This window comes from Myotis lucifugus, unplaced genomic scaffold, assembly GCF_000147115.1.
Source record: "Myotis lucifugus unplaced genomic scaffold, Myoluc2.0 scaffold_1544, whole genome shotgun sequence".
Taxonomy (NCBI): Eukaryota; Metazoa; Chordata; class Mammalia; order Chiroptera; family Vespertilionidae; genus Myotis; species Myotis lucifugus.
The window spans coordinates 29,100-52,061 of NW_005872592.1; the positions used below are offsets into that span (position 1 = coordinate 29,100).

General features: G+C 63.0%; 1 protein-coding gene across 1 annotated transcript in view; it reads left to right on the forward strand.

The window, feature by feature from the left end:
* NPHP4 (nephrocystin 4) overlaps positions 1 to 22,691 on the forward strand; it is a 51,077-nt gene extending 28,386 nt beyond the window's left edge. The window contains exons 10-21 of the mRNA XM_023748555.1: positions 7,420 to 7,481; positions 9,057 to 9,164; positions 10,377 to 10,525; positions 10,641 to 10,832; positions 11,079 to 11,266; positions 14,588 to 14,748; positions 15,981 to 16,161; positions 19,150 to 19,275; positions 19,762 to 19,970; positions 20,923 to 21,149; positions 21,260 to 21,430; positions 22,538 to 22,691. Of these exons, the coding sequence (XP_023604323.1) occupies positions 7,420 to 7,481; positions 9,057 to 9,164; positions 10,377 to 10,525; positions 10,641 to 10,832; positions 11,079 to 11,266; positions 14,588 to 14,748; positions 15,981 to 16,161; positions 19,150 to 19,275; positions 19,762 to 19,970; positions 20,923 to 21,149; positions 21,260 to 21,430; positions 22,538 to 22,553 (1,790 nt within the window). The 3' untranslated portion in view covers positions 22,554 to 22,691. The remainder of the gene's footprint in view (positions 1 to 7,419; positions 7,482 to 9,056; positions 9,165 to 10,376; positions 10,526 to 10,640; positions 10,833 to 11,078; positions 11,267 to 14,587; positions 14,749 to 15,980; positions 16,162 to 19,149; positions 19,276 to 19,761; positions 19,971 to 20,922; positions 21,150 to 21,259; positions 21,431 to 22,537) is intronic.
* The last annotated feature ends 271 nt before the right edge of the window (positions 22,692 to 22,962 follow it).

Sequence of the window (22,962 nt, forward strand, 5' to 3'; positions counted from 1 at the left end):
AGCTCAGCAGTCGTTTCCCAAAGGCTGTGCTGCGACAGTGCGGCCAGTCTATCGGCCGTGGGTCCTGGAGCTGGGCCCTGTCAGGGTGTGGGTCCCGGTGCTGGGTCACATCAGGGCGTGGGCTTTTAGGAGCGGAGACTGTGGTTGGTGGACACTGGGGGTTGCTGACGGGGCCACATAGGAGTTTCCTGTCCTGGCGCGAGCAGCTCTGCACGTGGCAGACACGCCGGCTTGGGAAGCGTTGCCCTCTCAGTCCTCCCTGAGACCGTTAGACTGGCATTGAGTGCAGGCTAGTGAGGGCCACGCTGTGACGAGGCCCTTCGTGTGCTCTGCCCGGTGGCTCTGAACTGTGGGGTCACCAGTCTGGCTGGTTTCTGGCCCCATGTGGGCACCGGGCACTGGTCAGGGGGCTCCTCCCCGGCCCTGGGTGTGGGCACTGGTCAGGGGGCTCCTCCCCAGCCCTGGGTGTGGCGCCGGGTGGTGGCACTGGGTGGCTCCCCTGCCTTCTCCAGCTCTGGGGGCCGCCTGCATGCCTGGCCCCTCCCTCCGTCTCCAAGGCAGCAGGTAGCATTTCCAAATCTCTCCCGACTCTGCCCTCCTGACTCCCTCTCATTTCGGGGACTGTGTGATCGCCGTGGGCGCCCCAGGGCACCCAGCGTCTCCCCATCCCGGCCAGCGGTTCGCACCTCAGTTCCCTGGATGTGGACGATTTGGGGGCACCAGTCCGTGGACAGTGCACGGGGCCGCCATGTGGGAAACGTAAAGTCTAATTTCATGTCGTGGACACAATACATTCTGGATGGATTAACAAGCAAACCTTTAGAAGCTCCAGAGTTAGAAGGTGAGGAGGAAGAGAGGTCCTGGAAACGAGCTGCCTGCCCGCGGGGGCCTCCGCGAGATGGCCTGTTGGTCAGCGGGACGCAGTAACGGTCAGCGTGAGAGTGACCTTGGACGTCACTGCGGACAGCGTTGCAGGGATGGGTGTTGAGAGGCAGCAGGCTCCGAAGGGCGTGGGCCTGCTCGCCGGGCGGCGTCCCTGCCCCTCGGGATTCTCCGCTGCCGCGTGGGGTGGGTCACGGACCTAAACACGAGAATCAGAACTTGTGGAGCCGCAGGGAAAGTCGGAGCGTGTTGGTATGGCCTTGAGGTCAGGAAGGCAGGCAAAGCGCAAGCCGAAAGGAGAGGCGTGAGGGCTGTGATTGTTAAATGTGAATATTCTGCGTGCGGAGACGCATCCACACAGCGAACAGGCAGCCCTGGGACTGAGGGGCGACACACAGCCACGGACATGAATTGGCAGATGGAGATTAGGAAGCAGGAAGAGGATACAAAGAGCTGCTGCCGATCAATACGAGGGAGACAGACAACCGAAGAGAAAAGTGGGCCAAGGATGCGAGGTCGCAGAGGATTCAGTGAGCATTGTCCTCCTCGTCCTGCCGCTGCTGTCATCCCCTGGCTGGCAGCACCCGTGGGCAGCGGCCATGGTCAGACCCTTCCAACCACAGTCCGTTAACCCCACACCCACAGGCCTGGAGACCAGACGCCCAGCGGGGCAGCCGCGAGCAGTGTGTCTCCACGGGGATGCTTCTGACCCCAGCCCCCGGGGTCACACCTGGGCACGGAGCCGCCCAGGGAAGTGGCTTCCACCTGAGACAGCTCCGTGTGGGTGTGGCTTCTGCCCGTTACACTCGCCATTCAGAGGAGCCTGAGGGGGTTTTCTCAGGGGGACCCCCTGCCCCTCCCCATCCATCCCGCAGATCCTCCTGGGAGTCTGTGACGGGCCAGGCTTTAGAGAGACAATGAATGAACAAGTCACACAGGTGTAGGTAGCGGGAGGAATCAGGTTTCCTCGGGCGGATGGTGAAGGCGGGACGCTGCGTGTGGGGCTGGCCCCCAGGGCGTGCTCTCCTCCCTGCGGTGCTGCCGCGAGCGTGACACGGCTCCACACACCCGTCTCGTGAGAAAGGGGAGTGTGACTTGCGGGGACCTTGATGTGCTTGGCCTGTGTCAGGAGCTCTATGTCCAGCTCCATCCACGGGAGGGGTGCGCCTGTGCCGAGGTCAGCTGGCCAGGCCAGGCCAGGGAGGAGGCGGGGCTTGTGTGCCGATGACCTGCTGTGGCTACTCATCTTGGCTGCTCTGTCGGGAGAGCCACGGAGACATGGAAGCGACTGTGCCTGTGTTCCAGTCCACCTTGAGTTACAAGCGCAGGCTGTGGGCTGGACTCGAGCGCAGTCACAGCATGCAGATCGCTGACCGGCAGCGTCCTTTTGGTCATGTCTTTATCGGGTACAAGGGACGCAGACTCGGCTCAAAGTAGCTCGAACGAGGGAGGGACTTTATGGGCTCGTGTGATAGGAAAACCCGGAGGTGGAGCTGATGTGAGGCATGGCTGTTCGTGGGGACTCTGTGTGATTGTCCCCGTCTGTCCCTCTCCCACAGCCTGTCCCCTCGCCCTCCAGCTGCCCGTGCTGGCTTCTCCCAGGAAGGGCGTCTCCACGCGGTGGCCTGGGAGCGCCACGCTTCTCCTGGCCGAGGCGTTGCTCTGCCTGGTGTGGGCGCACCGAGCTGCAGGCTGCCGTCCGGGTGCAGAGCTGCTGGGCCCACGCTGTGGGGTCCACGCTGTGGGGGTCCACGCTGTGGGGGTCCATGCTGTGGGGTCCACGCTGTGGGGTCCACGCTGTGGTTCCGTACCAGGAGCCGGCTCGGGGGGCTGGGAGGATGGGAGTCGGACTCAGCAGACATGTGGCAGCGTCACCTGCTTTCCAGAGACCGTTGGGGACAGCAGACCGGCGTGGAGGGAACCTGGTCTCTGGTTCATCTAATTGGGATTTATCGCTGCCTTCCAACCGCTGCACACGCCGCCCTCACCCGGTTCCGAGCGTTTGAAGACACGGCCTCCCGAGACCCAGTGGAACCGACTTAAACATCCATTGCGGTTGCGTCTGATGGAAACTTTTCTGACTCCAGTATTTTACCAGCGTCTATGGGCCCTGTGGAAGCCTTAATGACGTGCGGCTGTCACTTTAAGTGAGGTGCTCGGGCTTCCTGTTGTGAATTATCCTTTTTATTTCATCCATAAATGACACGGAGCAGGGCCCATTCATCAGCCTCAGGAAAGCCTGCCGGCAGCCACTAGAGGGCGCTCCGTCCCCACTTTTCCTGCCTCGGAACTTCCCTGACCCACATTTTGCTTTCGAATGTTCTGCTGGTGTCGGACTCCTTGTGTTCCCTTCATCGATGTAGAACAGCCACGTGGAGGGGGTCATTGAAAATACGTCCCTCCAGCAGGCAGCGTCCTTCTCCGTCCAGGAAAGCGAGCCAGTGGGAGCGGGGAGGGAGCGAGCGTAGCTTTAAAGGGGCCTGAGGCCGTTTGCTGGCGAGTGGCAGTGAGCCTTCTGCGCGGCCCTGCAAGTGACCTCAGCCTGGGGCGCCCCAGATCCTTAGCCCCGCCCACGCTCTGAGCTCCCCCAGCGTGGGGACCCCAGCCCACTCCCTTGGTCTCTTCCTGGGTGTTGCTCACCCCCGTCCTGTGCTCAGAGTCGGGGGGGGGGGGGGTGACTTTCATTAGGAACGAGGCCTCGGATGGGTTTGCCTGGTAAACGCTGAGTGTCTGGATCGTAACCACTGATTAGTTCCCGACTTCCAAGGCCTGCCGAGGGCAGCTGTTTTCACAACCTTCCTTTGTGTCATAGCGACTGTCTCTAGCAGTGATGCCCCTCCCTTCCCCGGCCTTTGGGGGCAGCTGCTGTCCCCTGTCCTGTGACATCGCCAGAGCCATCCCCGCCTTGGTCTGAGCTGCTGCAAGAACTAAGCCACGGGTGTCCTCCTCAACGGCTCTGCATTTACTGAGCCTTCAGTCACACAAAGCAGGATCTGGGCCCCTCGGCAGCACTTCCTTCCGCGGAAGGGGCCCCCAGGAGGGCCCCGCCCGCTGACTCTGTCTCTTCAGCCCCATCCCCACCACACAGAGAAGAAGAAGAGAGGATGGCAGTGATATAGGCAGACCTGTCACAGGTCATGTCCCGGAGAAATAGAGTAACCACCTGAGACTAGAGCCCCACCCCCGAATTGCCGATTTATTCACCAGAGAGACAGTCTGCGGCCGGCCACCCCAGCGTTTGCAGAGAAGGGTGCTGCGCTCCGCCTCCGCAGCTGGAGGGGTTCTCCGAGCAGACCCTGCGCATGTCACTCACCTGCACTGTTTCTGTACTTTCAGGGCCGCCCCTCAAAGCGCCGTCCAGTGAGTGTTGGCTCTTGCCCGGTGGATGCGCCCATGACTGCAGGTGCCCTCCAGGCAGACGCAGGGCGGGGGCGGGGCGCCGGGGGACAGCAGGGCTGGCAGCGCACCTGCTCGCCTTTGCCGAGAGGAGGCTGCGCCTCCAGCAGCCACACTAAGGCTGGAGCCTCGGCTCTGTGGACAGCGGTTTCAGGCGGGAGAGTGACGGAGTGGACAGCGTCAGGGAAAAGGAGTCCTCAGACGTGGCTGCACTCGCCGAGCCGGAAGGGAGCTTCTCCTTCGTCTCAGGCCGCAGTGGCTCCGTCCGCACAGCTCAGCGTGGCCTGGGCCCTGGTTTCGTCCCTCCTGTCGGGGCACCGCAGCTTCCCGGCCCTCGGCCCTTGAGCCGCCCACCACGCTGCAGGCAGAGGGTCGTCTCCGCGTCCCTGACCTGTGTTTACCTGAAGTCGGGCCTGCGGTGGCCCTGCCGCCTGACGTCACCCAGGAAGGAGCCCGTGTGGCGCGGCAGAGGCACCGGAGGCAGCGCTGTGCGTGGGGCCTCCTCCTCGGTGTGAGCCGAGCGCAGCCCTGGTGCAGCCAGGAGCGTGTTCAGGGCTCTCGGGACAGACAGACGCTGCGCAGGGCGCGTGGGGCTCCCTCTCGGCTCTGACGTGCTCGGCAGCCGCTCCTGCCGACCCAGCGCCGCCTCCCCTTTCCATGTGCACGCCCTCCCCGCCCCCCTGACCTTGACTCCCGGGCTGCCCTTTCTGGGCGCTTGTGCGGCCTGATGGACCCTGTGTCCAGCGGTGCGGCCGCAGACCTGTGCACGCCCAGCTGTCACTGCACGTGTTGCCCGTCGTCTCTGGCGGAAGTGGGGCTTCCCAGTCGGACAGTCATCCTGGCTGTGGGGGGCGCGGAGGGGTTGACGCGAGGGCTCTTGGGGGACACGTGTTCTCTGGGCGTGGCCGTGTGGTTTGAGAAGTGACTTCACTGCCCACGACACGGGACGTAAAGCCGGTGTGAAGCGAGGGATGTTGTGGTTTTGGTGCGTTTTCCTCGGTCCGCGCCTCCCTGGGACGGATTGGGGCTTCGTGCCCTTGGGTCACCAGTGGGCTAAGGCCAGCAGTGGCTTTTCTGGGCGCTGTTTACTCGCTGGGAAGATGAGGTTGCGTACGTTTTCGGGTAAAGATTTGCCTTAGAGAACACAGGGCGGGTACTGCTGGGAGAACCGGAGGCTTCAATGCCCAACGCCCCGCAGGCTCAGCCTTCACTCCGAGGGCTCAGTGGACTCCGTGGAGGGCGGGCTCCCGGGGGCCGGGCCCTCTTACCAGGGAGAATGGTGCCATCTCATTACCGAGATCCGCCTGCGGATCTGTCTCCCTTTAGGGCAGAACAAAGGAGGCTCCCTGTGCTGGCTGCTCCGGCTCCCTCTGCTGCGGGGCGCGGTGGGGCGGGGCTGCCGGCAGAGCTCCAGATGGTCTGGGAGGGAGAGGCCGCTGCTTCGAGGACGGTGGCCCCGGCCGAACCCCATCTGTGTTTTGCTTCTGCTGAAGCGCATTTTCCTGGGAAGCCGACTCGACTCCCTCAGCGATGCTCTGACTCCCACCCCAGTGAGCGAATCTTGGAACCGGAGGCTCCTCGGCTGCAGTGTCCCGGGGAGTGGGCCTCTGAACGGGGCTTGTTAGAGGGAGTGGGCAGCCGGCCAGCGGGGCCCAGGGCTGAGCATCGACCTAGGAACCGGGAGGTCAGGGTTCGACTCCTGGTCAGGGCACTTGCCCGGGTTGTGGGCTCGATCCATGATTCTCTCCCATCATTGACGTTTCCCTCTCCCTCCCTCTCCCTAACTCTCTCTGAAATCAATAAAAATAAAAAGAACGGTGCTGAGGGAGCTCTCTCTGCGCCCCTGGCTGTCCCTGCCCCCCACTCCCATCAGCCCGGCCCCTCAGCCTGGGCGCACCGCCTGCCCCCTCTGGGTGGGTTCTGGAGCAGCTGGGAGGGGCTGTGGTGGGCGGCCTGGGCGCACAGCAGGGCGGTCTGGGTGGCGCTTCGTGTGCTCAGTTCCTCCTGAGGGACAGAGGCTGTGTTGCTGTTGGTTTTGTTCGGTGACTGAGAGCGTCCAGGGAGGCGCGGGCATGCTCTGTGGAGTGCGCGGCCCCTCCCGTCACGGCCCCGCGGTGAGGCTGGCTGGTCAGCAGGTCCCGAGGCCTGCCCTGCGCCGTGGGTCCCGGGGACTCGGGGCTGCAGGGAAAGGGGGGGCTCATTGGCTCACGCACGTTCATGACGCTGCCTGTTCCCCGGCTCAGGCGTGGCTGTGTGGGGACTTCGGCAGCAGAGGCCACAGGAGAGGCAGGGCGAGGCCAGGGCGGTGGTCAGAGCCACAGGAGGCAGGGCTAGGCCACCATGGGTGGGCTGTGACTTCAGGGTCCAGGCTGTCCTGAGGCCAGTGGGGGTGGTGGTCACGTGAAGTGGACAGAGTCTGGTGTCTGAAGGGAACTGTGGTGAGCGAGGCAGGGTGTGGCCCTAAGGGCTGGAGAAGGGCCATGGCCCTCGGGGAATCCACGCGCGTCACCCTGGCAGGCGAAGGCGTGCAACACGTGTGAAAGGACTGAGAGGCCACAGATGTCCAGCGCACAGCAGCGCCCAGGGCTCCCTGCAGGGCCAGGGCCCGGGGCTGCTCGGCCTCAACTTCCCCCACGGCTTGGGGACGGGGCGGGAGCCGCACAGGCCAGCAGCAGCCTGCCCCTCCGACCACCGTGCGGGACAGTGCTCGGCCGGCGCTCAGCCTGGGGTCCTCAAGGTCAAAGGACACTCTCAGCACCTCCTAGGGGGAGCGCGTGAGGGCTGGCCTGGACTCTTCCTGGTGCTCACAGGCCCACCCACCCGCGAGTGGGGCTCTGCGGCCGGTCTGTGCTTAGCGGGCAGTCGGGAGGCGGGGCCTGCATCGCCAGCGCTGAGGGCAGCAGCAGCCGGAGCTCGGGGTTCGTTCTCCGAGGCAGTGATGGGAGGAGCCCCGCTGTGTGTGCTCCGCGCGCCCACGTCTTCTAAACTGCTGAGCGTGGGGATGGCCTGGTCACTGCTGCCCAACCCCAGTGGCACTGGGTACCCCCGAGGGAGACGTTCAGGCCCTGAGGGGTTGGGGCTCCGGGTGCCCTGGGCCCCGCCGAGGCTGACGGCTCCCTCCGGTCCTGTGCTTCCTCCCAGGCCCGCCAGTGCCGCCGCCCCTGGGGCTCGCCGCCTCCCAGGACTCGCCGGTGGGACCAGGGGTAAGTCCAGAACCTGCTGCCACAGCTCCGGGTGCCGAAGCGTCTCTGCATCTTTAGGGACAGTCGATGCCCCTGTGCTTTCTGGGGCTGGGAAGGGGCTGGGCGCGGAGGGGAGGGGCCGCCTGCTGCGTGGGGTGGCCGGGGTCCCGTCTCCCTCCTGCCCGTCTGTGCAGCGGCTGCCAGGGTGGCTTCTGGGCCCTGTCAGGGACCCTCCGTTGGCATCACAGGACTCTCTCCCTTTGAAACAAGTGGTCTCCCCGACAGTGTCTGAGGGTTGAGAATGGTCAGGACTGAACAGCCTTTGCTTTCTCCCCGAGACGCCGAGGTGTGGTCTTCACCCCTCCTCTGCCCACCGCCCTGCCGGGAGAGGGCCCGCAGTGCCCGCTGCCCAGGGAGCCCGGCCGCGCAGTGCTGGGGAGATGGGCACAGCCTAGCATGTCGGCGGCTGCCTGTCGGAGGGCAGACCTGGCTGTGGGTGGGCCTGTCCATGGGCGGGCCTGTCCGTGGTAGGTGCCTGCGTGGCAGCAGGGCTCTGGCTTGCTTGGTCTTCGTGTGATTTTGAACAAGGTCAGAGTTGGCTTGTCCACCCGGTGGCTCCCTCTGGCAGCATCACCTGGAAGTGACTTTCTAGAAAAGTCGAATAATTTGGGATCAAAGGCCGTCCCTGGGGAGCAGGCTGGATGTGTCACATGCAGCTTGGAACCTGGGTGGGAAGTGATGTTGTGTTTTCCCTGCGGCCGTCCCAGCACTGTCCCTCCAGCACGTCCACGTTGCCCGGGCACTCCGGGACCACGGGGCAGCCTTCTCACTCCCAGGGAAGCTCTCTATTCCCTGACTATGCTGCCGGGTCCCCCCCAGCCACACGCACCCTCACCCATGCCTGGGCACCTCGTCATGCCCTTGTCCGCCTGCGCCAGCACGCCCATGGCCCGTGGCCCGTGGCCCGTGGCCCGTGGCCAGCTGTCCCTGCTGATGAAACGCCCGTTCCAGGGCGGGAGGCGGCCGGGTGCCGGGTGCTGAGCCCTTTCCGTGGACTTCCATGTAACGCCCCTGACAGTCCTGCGATGCAGGTGCCACGATCACCCCATCTTACAGATGAGGAGACTGAGGGAGATAGTAGGTTGACCTGCCCACGGTCCACACGGTGACGAAGTGACAGAGGGGGGAGTCCGTCCGTCCCCAGCGGGTCTGTCTCCCAGAGCCCCGCCGGCCCGTTCACGTCAGAGGAGCACGGGGGTCAGAACCGGAAGGGCCTTGGCGACGGTCACCCCCGGGGGCAGAGGGGAACCCAGAGAGGACCCAGCCGCCCACGCGCGAGAACCTGGCGTCCCCGGCCCTTCCTCCCCTCCACCTGCTTGTCCTTGTTGCTGCGTTTATTCAGATACTAGGGGCCAGGAGAGGTCACAGAACTCTCTCTCTCTCGATAATTCTAAGGACATTGGAACAGCTGGGGGTCCAGAGCAGCTGCTGAGCGGAGGCTGCGGGCCTCACCGCCTTCTGTGGTCGCCCGGAGCCTCCTTCCCAGCGCCCACGAGGTCACTGAGTGGCTGGTCTCACCAGCTCTCTTCCCTCCAGCTGTCCCTGTCCCAGCTCGCAGCCTCCCCACCGTCCCCCACTCGTTGCCGCTCGGCCAAGCCCTCTTCCCAGCAGCCCGCCAGCTCCGAGCCCTCGGGGGCCCAGGCGGTAAGTGTGCCCCATTCCTCCCGGGTGGTGGCTCCTGACATGGGGAAGGCGATTTGCCAGCATGCTGGCCCCTGGCTGGGTGACCGGGCCATCCCGGGTTCTCTGGGACACGGGGTGACCGGGCCATGGTGGGTTCCCTGGGACACGGGGTGACCAGGCCATGGTGGGTTCCCTGGGACATGGGGTGACTGGGCATCGTGTTCCCTGGGACATGGGGTGACTGGGCATCGTGTTCCCTGGGACACGGGCATGGGGCCGTCTGTACCTCAGGATTCGCACCGTGAGCGTTGGGCCTGGACCTGCCAGCGCTCGGTTGAGGCCTTGCTCTGTGGAGAAGCAGCGGGAAGCCGCCTGGGTCTCTGGGCGCAGGAGGGAGAGGGATGAAGAGAGAGGCTCCCAGCGCAGCAGAGGGAGGGCCGGTGAGGCCCCGCCCGCCCCTCCGCGGCAGCCGTGGCCTAGAAGAGCCCTGTCCTTTCATCCTGTGTCACCTGGGGACCCACACGGAGTTGGCTCTCAAAGTGGCCGGTTCCCCTGCAAACTGTGTCCCAGTCTTGCCTGCAAGTCTGTGAGGAAAACAGTCTGTGTAATTACCTGTGTGACGGCGTGGTGCCCTGTTCTAAGCACAGTGCAGGGCCAGGGTGGGACCAGGGCGGGGTCACGGTTGTCTGGGGCACATGGTGTCCCTCTGAACTGAGACCGACTGACCGCCTGGGAGCAGGCTTGGCGGAGGGCGTCCTGGGTCCCGCAGGCCTTTCCCTTGGACAGGCGTCATGCTCTGGAGGGAAGTGGCCGGCGGTGCGAGTGGCGTGGGGACGGGAACGTGTCTGTGCACCGGCCAGGCCCGTGTTGAAGGAGGTTGCGTGTCTTGCCCGTAAACGCGGTTTGGTGTGAACGAGCCTTCTCGGGCAGCACGTCTCTCCCAGGGCACTGAGTTCATAAAATCAGCAATTCCTGCCTCGCTGCTTTTACCCTCACACAGAATCCAGGACGCCCCGATAAATTCGAACTCCAGATAAAACATAACTTTGTGGTCTAAGCCTGTCCCAGATGTTCCATGGGACACGCACTACAGTTCCTCATTGTCCGCCTGAGGTTAAAGGCCGCCGAGCCTCCTGTGTTTCTATCTGCTGATGCTCCCGGGGGGCAGCCGCTCAGGGATGGGGCCCTAGACCAAGCCTCCTGGGCCTGACCTGGGCCTCCTCCCGTCAGCAGGAGCTCCCCCTGGAGGGCGGGATCGCGCACCTGGAAGCTGACCTGAGCCCCACGCCCGTGGTCCCGGGAACCTGTGTCGCCGAGCAGTTGCAGGAGCTGCCCTTCACCCCCGTGCACGCCCCCATCGTCGTGGGGGCCCAGGCCCGGAGGTGAGGGGTGGCTCGGGAGGGACTCGGCAGACAAGTGCATGGAGACCGCGTGGCCCTCTGAACCCAGGCCATCGGGCGCCCTTCCCCGAGGCCGCTGAGCGTCTGTGTGTTCCAGCTCCGGAGGCAGGCTCTCGCGGGCCTGCATGGCGCTCCTGCAGGCCGCCGGCTTCCCCGAGATCCTGGACGCCAGCCAGCAGCCGGTGGAGGCCGTCAGCCCGGCGGACCCCGTGAAGTTCAGCCTGCAGAGGGAGGAAGCCGACCGTCTCCGGGGCAACGAGGTGGTGCTGCAGTTCCTTGCCTTCAGCAGGTGCGCTCTCTGACTGCCTGCTGCTCTGGCCCTGGCTTGTGCACTTCGTGCATCGAGCAGAAACCTGTGTGGTCCGAGCGGGCAGACCTGTGCTCAGGGCTCAGTAGACGGCGGGGTGCGTCTGATGTCCGGTTTGGCACGGACTCGCACAGCCGTTCCTGTGCTGTCAGCCACCTCGCAAGGGGGTGACTGCAGCCCACTCTCCGCCGAGGACACTTGACTCATCCGCGGCTCTGTCGGACTCAGGGTGCCCCAGGACGACCCGGGAACGCCGTGGCCGCGTACCGTGTATTTTACCTTCCAGTTCTACCGCTTCCCGCCCGCCACGACCCCGCGGCTGCAGCTGCTCCCGCTGGACGGGGCCGGGAAGAGCCGCTCGGGCCCCCTGTCACACGTCCTTGTTCCCACCAGTTACCACGGCTCCTCCGAGGCTGGTGAGCCACACTTTGTCTCAAAGTCTTTCTGTTTTTTTTAAATTGTCACCTGAGGATATGTTTTCCATTATTTGTAGAGAGTGAGCGGGTGGGAGGGAAGAGGGGGAGAGGGAGAGAAACATTGATGTGAGAGCTACATCTACATTTTGCCTTCCAAATGCTTGCAATGGGGCTGGGGAACCAGCAACCCAGGTATGCGCCCTTGACTAGAAATCGAACCCGAGACCAGCTCAACACTCTAACCACCGAGCAACCCGCCAGGGCTGAAAGTTTCATTATTAAAAAATGCTGTACAATGAAAAATTCCAAACACATGCAGAATCTGAGAAACTAGTGTGCGTCACCTCCAACAGTATCGGCTGTATCCCCACCAGATCTTCTCCAGCCTGCGCTACCATTTCCTGTATTATTTCACCCGTGGTTTCCTTATGTGTATCTGAAAAACTAGAGTCTTTTTGAAAAAACAAACTCAATAATGTTATCCCACCTAAAAATTAATCACTAATATCATCAAACATCTAGCCAATGTAAAAATCTTCCCAATTTCATGCCGTTTTTTAATAGTTTGTTTAAATCAGCTCCTTGCGTGGCAGCAGGGACTCACGTCTCCTTTGTCTGTAGTTGCTGCCCCCGTCCCAGCGGTGTTTGATGGTTTCGTTGATGTGGCCACGTGCTGTCCCCAGAGTCCCCACAGCCTGCACTTGGGTTTTGCATCTCAGAGGTGCTCCCACTTTGAATATAAACCCCTTTGCATTTTGAATTCCCAGAGAGAACTTTGTCCAAAAATTAAATTTCCTTGCAAGTTGAAGTCCAGAGAAATTAAACTCCAAAATCAAGTTTTCTTGTCAATGTGAATTAAAACTCGAAGTCCAAAATTCTCAAGTTAGAGTCTAAAAAAAGTTTCTTGCAGTTTCTTATACAGCGGAGTCTCCATCAAAAGTGTCCCTGCCTGAGTGCTCCCCTGCCTGCGGTCCCTGCAGCTGGGCGTCCCGTCTCCCCCGCCCCCGATGGGCAGGCCATTCCTTAATGCAGTGGTTCTCAACCTTCTGGCCCTTTAAATACAGTTCCTCATGTTGTGACCCAACCATAAAATTATTTTCGTTGTTATTTCATAACTGTAATGTTGCTACTGTTATGAATCATAATGTAAATATCTGATATGCAGGATGGTCTTAGGTGACCCCTGTGAAAGGGTCGTTGGACTGCCAAAGGGGTCGCGACCCACAGGTTGAGAACCGCTTAAGGTCTCAGTGCCGAGTTGCTTATGAGCCTCACTTAAGAGAAATTATCTTGCGGTGGCCGGTATGCGCAGTGGTTAGAGCACCACCCCATGCACCAAAGGGTCTAGGGTTCGATTCCTGGTCAAGGGCACGCATGTGGGTTGCAGGTTCGATCCCCAGCCTGGGTCAGGGCTTGTGCAGGAGGCAACCAATCAGTGTGTGTGTGTGTGTGTGTGTCTCTCTATCTTGCCACCGACCTCCCTCCTTCCACTCGCTCTAAAAATCAATGGGGCCCTAGCCAGTTTGGCTCAGTGGATAGAGCGTCGGCCTGCAGACTCAAGGGTCCCAGGTTCGATTCCGGTCAAGGGCATGTACCTTGGTTGCGGACACACCCCCAGTAGGGAGTGTGCAGGAGGCAGCTGATCGATGTTTCTAACTCTCTATCCCTCTCCCTTCCTCTCTGTAAAAAATCAATAAAATATATATATAAATAAAAATCAATGGGAAAATGCCCTTGGGTGAAGATTAACCAAAAAAAAAAGAAAAGAGATTATCTTTTGTCAGTGAAATATGCATGCAACAAAATGTACAGTTCAAAGCATTTTTAAAATTAAGAGACTTTTAGAGCAGTTTTAGTTTTATAGGGAAGTTGAGCTGATAGTAGGGTTCCCGTATACTCCGCACCCCACAGTCTCCCCCGGTGTCATCGTCTTGCATTAGTGTGGTTGATGCGTTTGTTACAATTAATGAATCAATACCGATAGGTTGTTATTAGCAAAGCTCATAGTTTACACCAGTGGTTCTCAACCTTCCTGATGCCGCGACCCTTTAATACGGTTCCTCATGTTGTGGTGACCCCCAACCATAAAATTATTTTCGTTGCTACTTCATAACTGTAATGTTGCTACTGTTATGAATCGTCATGTAAATATCTGATCTGCAGGATGGTCTTAGGCGAAAGGGTCCTTCGACCGCCAAAGGGGTCGCGACCCACAGGTTGAGAACCGCTGGTTTACACTAAGATTTGCTCTTGGTGTTGTACATTCTACATTTTGACAGATGTTTAACATCATATATCTACTGTGACAGGCCCCAGGGAATAACTTCACCGCCCCGAGAAGTGCCCCTATAAGCTGTCCCACTCTGGTCCTCACTCCATTTCCCTCGGGCCCAATACCCCCCTCCCCCCCCCGTGTTGTGTCCTCCCCCCAGTGCTGTGTCCCTGTCCTGACCCATTTTGTCCTCCCACCGAGAGCACTGTCCTGGTTTTGAGGGGAGCAGAGGGGACTTGACTGGGGGGGCACCCACAGGGCTGAGGTGGCTGGGGGTGGGGTAGGACCGCAGCCTGGCCCAGGCCGCATGGGCTGCTGGGTAAACATTCGCCCCCTCCTCCCGGAGTTAATATTCTGCTCATCGGGGGGCTTTGTAAAGACGGTTACATTATTGATGGGAAGGGGGAATGTTTTGAATGTGGTCCCAGCATGGCTGTTCCCTGCACCTCGACTAATGGCGATTTCAGTGGCATTTTTGTCGATTTCGGATGAATGATGACGCCATGTGGGGACCATGAAGGCGGGCGCCCACCTCTTAGTACGAAGCCTGATAGTCCAGAGTGGCCCTCGCAGGGGCCTGCTCCCCGTGGGGCTGCTGCCTGAGATCCGGGGTGTGGGGGTGGAGGGTGGAGGGTGAGAGGTTGGGGGTGGGGCCGGTGGCGGTGGTTCTGGTCTCCGCTGGCGTGTGCTGAGCTCTGTGTGTGCGAGTGACGTGCAGCTTTGACAGGAGATGCTAACTGACTCCTCCCTGATTCCTGAGCCCGAGTGTGACTCCTGCAGCTGTGGGGCCCTGTCGCCCCACGTGGCCCGATCCCCAGGACTCGGGGAAGCGTCAGTCTTCATTTGGGAGGAGTTTGTTGAACGTGTTGGAAAGCAGTGTAGCCTTCGCGTGTTAATTTGGACTTGATGACGTCTTTGATTAACGTGTTTATTAAACTGTAGCTGTGACGGAAGCAGGAACTAGCATGACCAGAGCAGGAACCTCTTCACAGTGTGAGGATTAGAAATGACCCCTTGCGTTTGGACTCACTTGGGGCCTCTCGGAACAGGGCCTCCGGGCTTCCAGCTGAGGTACCTGGTGGACCCCGGGTTCCTGAGGCCCGGGGAGCGGCGCTGGTTCACCCGCTACCTGGCCGTGCAGAGCCTGCAGGTGGACGTCTGGGACGGAGACTCCTTGCTGCTCATCGGCTCGGCCGCCGTGCACCTGAAGGTAGCGGCTCCCCGGGCCGGGCGCTGTTGAGGGGCGGGGTCCTGACAGGCCGTCGGTTCCTTGGTCACAAGTTAAAAACGCCACCGAGCTCTCTCCTTCCCGGGTGACGTTTTCACGGGTCTGGTTCCCTGAGGCTGGGTCCCCTTGCTCAGTTCTCAGTGCCTCCCACGGGCTGACCAGCCAGGTGGTGTCACCTGCTCCTTCGATGGGGAGACGTCAGTCCCCTAGACAGCCCAGGCGGCCTGGTTCCGAGGGCCTGGCCCGGGGGCTGCCTTCAGTGGGCAGGGAGGGGGCCTGCGCCGGGTTCAGGATCCTGCTTTTAGAGTTCCAGCTGGATTTACAGTGGAATCCTTTCTCTAGGGCAGCCGTGGGCAAACTACGGCCCGTGGGCTGGATCCGGCCCGTTTGAAATGAATAAAACTAAAAAAAAAAAAAAAAAAAAAAAAAGACCGTACCCTTTTATGTAATGATGTTTACTTTGAATTTATATTAGTTCACACAAACACTCCATCCATGCTTTTGTTCCGGCCCTCCGGTCCAGTTTAAGAACCCATTGTGGCCCTCGAGTCGAAAAGTTTGCCCACCCCTGTGCTAGGGGCTTTCCATCCCTCATACACTAAGACCTAAGTCTGTGTGTTCATCCCTCCGGGGGCAAGGGGGCGCAGGAGTCCCAAGGCTGGGGCACAGTCTGTCCCCACGCTTCCATTTGTGTGTGAGACGCGCTAGCCAGAGGTGAGGCGGCCTTCCCGAGGCCTCACAGGGAGAGGCCCGCTGGGCCAGAGGTGACCTGTGATCCCATCATCCCTGGGGCCTCACTGCCGTCGGCTCAGGCAGAGGAGCCGAGTCGGGAAGGTCCTGACCGTGTGGGCCTCCCTCGCCCGCTCGGACCGTGGCCTCTGGAGGTCCTGCCCTCGGCTCCAGCCGCCAGGCCTCCTCCGACCCCGCGTCCCGTCCTGCGGCCCCCGGCCTGGGGGCTCTGTGCTCGGCACCCGGCCTGGCGTGTCCCTTGGCCCGTCCTGCCTGCAGGCCCGTCTTGGTTCTGAAAGGTCTGACGTAGAGATGGGGTTTGCGCGGTGTCCTGCTGCTCCGTCCCCTCTCTCCCCACGGAGGGGCTCCCGAGGGCGGCGCCCGGGTGTTGACGTGGTGGCTGAATTTGTGGAGAAGCCCGGCCGGCATCGGGCTCGGGTTCCAGGTCGGATCTGCTGGGCGGTGACGTGCCTTCTCCCCGGCAGCACCTCCTCCGCCAGGGCCGCCCGGCCGTGCAGGTCTCCCACGAGCTCGAGGTCCTGGCGACCGAGTACGAACAGGACGCACTGGTGCTGAGTGGAGACGTGACCGCGTCCGGCAGCGTCAGGCCGATCGGCGTCCACACGGTGGTGAAGGGCCTGCTGCACCTGACCTTGGCCAACGTGGGTAAGAATCCCGACGCTTCGTGTGGCCTCCGTCCTTTCCTGGCAGCCCCTCCCTCGCCTTCCCAGCTGGAGCATGAGCTCCGCAGGCAGTGGCACAAATTGTGGGCATTGTATAGGAGCAGGAGTTAGCAAAACTCTTATTAGTTTGACCACTGAGCCTGCCCTTGTCTGCCTGCCCTGCCCTTGTGCCCTGGGCCTGCCCTTGTACCCCAGGCCTGCCCTTGTCTGCCTGCCCTGCCCTTGTCTGCCTGCCCTCATCCCCTGGGCCTGCCCTTATCTGCCTGCCCTGCCCTTGTGCACTGAGCCTGTCCTTGTCTGCCTGCCCTTGTGCCCTGGGCCTGCCCTTGACCATGGAGCCTGCCTTTGCCCACCAGGTCTGCCCTGGGCCAGTTGTTTGTGCTCCTGATTTCTGGTCAGGTTTTGGGCGGTTAGTCCCCGGCCTGGCCCTCATTTGTTCGTGTGCTGTCCCGGGGCCTCTGTGACAGTCCTCAACTACAGCGACCAGGAGAGCTTTTCCTGGGAGCGCCAGCGGCAGAACTGCCCGTCTCAGAGGAGGGAGAGAAATGTTCCCGGACGTGTGTAACTTGGGGGCAGGGCCCGAGAAGCACCCCTTTAGGGCCCAGCCTTGACCTTTGCCCCGTGGTGCCCTGTGCCCCGAGAGTGGCTGGGCAGGGAGCCTGAGCCCCGATCCCCCCTCCACCTGCAGGGAGTCTGGCCTGGGGGTGGTCTGGGTGTGACTGAGGCCCCTGACCGGGGAAGAGGTGGCCTGGGCAGAGGGCCAGTGACCAGCCCACTCTGCCGCCCTGGAGGGCCCATAGCAGGACTGGGGTTCTGGGCAGAATTGAAAGCTGGACGAAACCAAGCCGGTAGAGGTTGTGGAGCTGTGTCTACCCGGAGGACTCAAGCCTCTGTTGTTGCATCGGGAATTTTCCACTCAAAACCCAGCCCGAGCGTGAGGCCCCGCCCCAGGGGCCCATCCGCAGTGTCAGCACCGGCGTCAGCACCGGCCGCGAGCCGGGCAGCGGCAGGTGCGCGCTCATTAAGGCGCCCGGTTTCTGCTGCTTGTTTACAAATGTAGCATCCAGGGCAGCTGGGAAATAGACAATGTGGAAGCAGCAAAACTCAATTAGGTTCTGGAGAAATAAACGAGCCACATGTGAGCAGCAGACGGGGCTCAGAAGCGCGCAGGACCGGGGAGCTGCAGTCCGCCGCCAGGATGGTGCGGGTTATTTCTCCGTTTAATCACGAGCCCACAATGTGCACGACTCCGGGTGCCACAATCTTATCTCCAGAAGAAAGATTAGCTCCATTACGTGTTATCTTCAATTGTCATTTTCATGCTTTGCCTGCGAGGGAGAGATAAGCTCATGGGAGAGAGTCGGAGAGACCTGCTCGCGAGGCGCCACGCAGACGCGCACGGAGCGGTTAACAAAGGACGAGCGCGCAGGCCGCACGCCGTACCTGCGTGGCCGCGCGGCGGCTTCCTGTGTATTCGTTGTAGCTTTTATTTCCGTATAAACGTGGCTGTTCTGCACCAGGCAGCAGGCACAGGCCCGCAGACGGGGTGATGGCCGGGGAGCCTCCCGGGTGACCGCAGGGTCCCCTGCCCGGCTCAGCCTCGCCCGGGCAGCGCTAAGCTTCCTGCGCTCAGACCGCGCGGGGCCTGGAGGGAGCGTCGCTGCGGCGCCCGGTCTCCGTGGATCCTTCCACGGGACCTTGTCCTCGGCCAGTGGCTTCCTGGCTTGGACAGGCTTTGCCGCCCAGCAGCCTGCTCCGCAGCGGCCTTTCCGCGTCCTTGGTCATGTCAGCGTCCCGGAGCCCGTCCTTTCCTGGACCCCAGTGTCCTGGGTGCGGGGTGGCCGCTGGTCCCGGCTGCCTCCTGGGGGAAGGGCTGCCCTGAGCCCGGCTCTGCGGTCACATCCCGTGTTCTCACGGTGGAAGGACAAGGGGTAGGGGCGTGCACCGTGTCAAGTGACCGGAGTTTGGGGTCCGCGCATTGTGGGAGCTCAGGGCTGCGAGGGGGCCCTGCGTATGGGAGAGTTCGGCTCTGGCGGCTGCTGTTGGTCCCACACGCCGCCTGTCTGAGGCGGGGAAGGAAACCGGCAGCAGTTTCCGCCGGAAAACAGCCCTGGGGAGCTCGGGTCCTGGCCCTGCGGCCCTCGGCGTTGTGCACACGTGGCTCAGCTTTTCCAGTTGATGGTGAACAAACCAGCGTCCAAGTACAAGCGCGGGAAGCCCGGGCCCTCGTCTGTCCAGGAGGGGACCGCGGGGCCCTGCTGCCCCACACGCCAAGGGGCAGTCAGCACGAGCCCGAGCCCCCAGGACGCTGGCACCTGCCCCTGCGCTGTCGGCCCGGGTCCTGACCTGCACGGTTTCCTTGGTCTCTGCGTGTCTCTCAGGCTTAGACTAGGCCGTGCTCATCGCAGTAGGTGTGGGGACCAGAGGTGGCCTGGCCTGCCTCAGGGGACCCCTCGCCGCAGGAGTGGGTGGAGAGAGCTGCGGGAGAGCCCGCCTCCCTCCGTGTGGCTGAGTCCACTGTGCCCGCAGTGAGTGCAGGTGGCATGTGCCACCTGCTGGGCAGTTGGGCAGTGGGTTCTCGGGACGGGGCACAGAGCTTGCCAAGGCCTGTGGGGCCACACCCCCTGGTGCAGAAGAAACGGTGCGGAGCCAGGAGCCTGGGCCACCTCTGAGCTGGTGGCAGGGAGGGAGGGCTTGGGGCTGGGGGGGGTGGGGCGTGCCACCCTGAGCTCCCTCTGGGTCACGTGGCTGTGGACAGCAGGGAGGGGCGAGGTGACCAGGGCAGTGCCGACGCTGGGGCCCTGGAGCAGGCTGCTGTCTCCTCCGTGCTCGGCCAGAGGGGAGGGAGGGCCAGAGGGGAGGGAGGGAGGGCCAGAGGGGAGGGTGGCTGGTGGACAGCGGGCCTCCTCGGGGGCACGTGCCCTCAGGCGCTTACTTGTGGAGATGTCTCACGTAGGCGCTTTCCGTCTAGGTCACCTGTGTGAGCAGACAGGGAGAGAGGCCAGCGCGCTGCCACCTTCCAGGTTGCGGGTCATCTCGAATGAGGGAGCCGGCCGCTTCGACGGAGGCAGCCTCCTCACTCGCGGGGCCCCGAGACGTGAGTGGGTGGGTGGGTGGTGGGTGGGTGTGATTGGCGGGTGGGGTGGAGCACACCGAGGCAGAGAGGGGCTGCACGCGTGCAGGTGTGTGAGCGTGTCGTGTGCACGCCCCTCTGGACCTGGGCGCAGAGTGGTGGCCGCCAGTGCCCCTGAGTGCCCGCCTCCCGGGCCTGCGGCCACTCGGTTCACCATGTTGGGCAGGCCCAGCGCTCTAGCCCGGGCTGGCAGCTTGGTATCGTGTAGAGAAGCTTAACCCTATGAGCGGCCTGTTTGTGGGCGGCTGTCCTCTGCGGGGAACAGGAAGTGAAGGAGAGTCAGGAGGAGCGTGGACTGAGGTCAGAACTCCTCTGACTTTTGAACTGGGGAGGGCGTGAGGGTCCAGCTCTGCAGTCACAGGAAAGAGCGACCCTGAGCTCCCGCTGGGTCACGTGGCTGCATCTGCTCCAAAAGTGAACTTTGACCTCTGGCTCCTCTGAACCTTCTAGGGGTGAAAAACGTGGTCCAGGCACAGAAGCTGGCAGATGTGGACAGCGAGCTGGCGGCCATGCTGTTCACGCCCCTGCTGCCGGGGAGCAAGGGGCCCCGGGGCGCCGTGCGGGAGGGGGACGCCGTTCGCAGGCGCAAGCTGGAGCGGATGAGGGCTGTGCGTGCGCAGGAGGCCGGCGGCGAGGGGGGCTGCCGGAGGAGCGCGATGGTGAGCACTCCCTGTTTGTCCAGCGTGGAACCAGCCTGGCCAGCGGCCCCGCTCCACTGGGAAGGTCTAAGCCTCCCAGGGAGGCCCCCGTGGAGCAGGGCCACCCCCATTTTCAAATCCCAGCAGAATGCAAGGCGCAGCTTCGGCCCGGCGTGGGAGGGCCGGCGTTGTGGGTGATGCAGTCATTTAAGTCAGAAATCGAACCTGGCCCCGCCCTTGAGTTCCAGCCCAGAGGCGGTCCGGTGGCCTTTCCCCTGGCGTCTGGGCCGCCTATGTCTAGAGGCCCGGCCTGGGAAGGCCCCCCTGGTCTCAGTCTCGCAGAGCAGCCCTGGGCCCCACTTTTTAGTGGGAGGCTCACCAGAAAGCAGCCGACCTCCAGCCTTGGAGCACCCCTGGGCGGCCAAGCCCGCGGAGTCACGGGCGAGGAGGGAGGGTTGGTGGGGACCTGCGGTGCCGCCCCACGGCAGCTGCCCGAGGTCCGACCCTGCTGGAGGCTGTCGGGCCAGACACTCCCCTCCAGGGACGCTGCTGCAGACAGGGCGCCGGCTGCCACACGGGGACCCGGCTGGGGAGCGGCACCTGTCAGTGTTGAGGGGGTTCTTTTCTCTTTTCTTGGAAACGTCTGACTCCCATTCCCCGCGGTGCCCGGAACCGGCCTCCTGGGTGTGGGGTGGTGGTGGGGGCGGCATAGTCAGTCCGGAGCTTGCAGGGCAGACCCCACCTCCCATGGGTAGAGAGCAGCCAGGAGTGCCGCAGGCGTCCGTGGAGGGACAGGCATGCCCTGCTCCGTCCCTGGAGCTGGGGCCTGGCTGGTCCTGCTCAGCCCACGGGAGTCGGGGAGGGGTGAGTCCAGGAGAAACCCGGACTTCGGGGTCGGGTGGGGAGGTGGTGGGAAACAGCCCCGAGGAGCGCGGCCCAGGATGTGGCCCTGGCTCGGGCTGGTGTCTCGCAGGCTCAACAGAACGTCCGGGCTCAGCATGCGCGGGACCTGCAGGTCATCGCCGCCTACCGGGAGCGCACCAAGGCCCAGAACATCGCCAGCGCGCTGAGCCTGGCCATCACCGTGGAGCACACGCTCTACGCCTCGCTGGGCACCGCGGAGTTCTTCGAGTTCGCCCTCAGGAACCCCCACAACACGCCGCACACTGTGACCATCGAGGTGGACAACCCTGAGCTCAGGTGGGGCCAGCTCGGGGGGGTGGGGTGGGCCGGGCCGGGCCCTCCCTCCCTCCCTGTGGGGCCTTGGGGCCCCAGGAGAACGTTCTAGCTCAGCTCTGCCTCCCGCCCAGCCTCATCGTGGACAGCCAGGAGTGGAGGCACTTGAAGGCGGCGGCCGGCCTGCACACGCCTGTGGAGGAGGACATGTTCCGCCTGCGCGGCGGCCTCGCACCCCAGCTCTTCCTGCGCCCCCGGGAGACCGCCCACGTCCCCTTCAAGTACCAAAGTTCTCTGTGGCGCAGGTGGGCCTCCCAGGGCCAAGGCTGGTCGCCAGGCAACAACGTGGGGACCGGGGGCCCTGAGCCGCCACATGGCTGAGCCTTCGGGCGTTGCCTCCGCGCGGCCTCGCACCCCGGCACCCACGCCGTGCGCGGTGGCCCGACGCCTCGTGTCCCCTGCGTGCCCGGTGGCAGGGGGGGGGTGGCAGGAAAGGCGCGGCCGTCTGAGTCTCTACTAAACCAGTCAAGAGCTTCCCAGACGTCAGAGCTGGGGCTGCCTCCCAGCCTGGCCCCTGCAGTGAGGGCTGCGCCCTTGTTACCGCCCTGTGTGCTCCCCAGCAGAGGCCAGGCCCGAGGCTTCCTGTACAGACGTGAGGAGCATGCGCACGTGTGCATGTGTGTATGTGAGTGTGCATGCGTGTGCATGTACGTGTGCATGTGTGTATGTCTGTGTGCACGTGTGTGCATGTGTGTGTGCATGTGTGCGTGTGATGGGGAGGGTGTGGGCACGGGTCTCATTGTTTGGACAGTGACCTTGAGGTCAGCTCTGTGGGATGATGGTCACCCCTTAAATGGCCTGAGGGATCCCAGGGCTCGCAGACTTCCCGGGGCTCTGCACGCACTGTGGGCAAGAGGTTAAGGGCGGAGGCGAGTCGTCAGGCCTCTGGCTCCAGGCAGAGCTGGGTTAGCGTGGGGCCCCTTCTCCACGGCTCACGCGGCCTCCCAGCCTCTGGGCAGCGAGGCCGGTTATAGCAGCCGCTGAGCATCACTGTGAGCGTCACTGTGGGGTGGCTGTGGGGTCGCTGTGAGGTCGCTGTGAGCGTCACTGTGAGGTCACTGTGGGGTTGCTGTGAGGTCGCTGTGAGCATCACTGTGAGGTCGCTGTGAGGTCACTGTGAGGTCGCTGTGAGGTCGTGAGCGTCGCTGTGAGGTTGCTGTGAGGTCTCTGTGAGGTCGCCGTGAGGTCGCTGTGGGGGTCGCTGTGAGCATCACTGTGAGGTCGCCGTGAGGTCGCTGTGAGCGCCGTGAGGCCAGGGCAGCTGTTCCGCAGTGGACTGTCCTGCAGGTGGACAGCGGTGCCTGCCCCCAGGATCCGTCCGTGACTCGCGGCTGCCGGTTGCTTTCCCACAGGCCTCTGCGGACCTGAGACCTGAGAAGGGCACGGACCCCGGATCCCCTGCGAAGGACAGCGTGATGCCCACCAGACACGCCAAGGTGCGGGCAGAGCACAGGCCTGATCTGAGGTGCACGAGGCCGTGGGGGGCGAGCCGGTGTCCTCCACGGGGACCGGGCAGTGTCATGGGTTCTGCTGGCTCTCGGGCCGCCTGGGCCCGGCCCTCCGCCCTTGCCGGCCTCCTGGAGGGAACGGTGTGGCAGGCACTCAGGGGGGGACCTTCCCCGTCAAGTGCTGCACAGCTGCTGCTTGTGTTCTCACGTTGGAGCGGTCTCCTGCCACTCACCACCATGCAGCCCTTTGGTGCTGGCGTGAGCCGCTGCCCTGTTGCCCGCTGTGCCCGCTGTCCTCGCGCTGTGCCCGTGCCCAGCATCCCATCGGG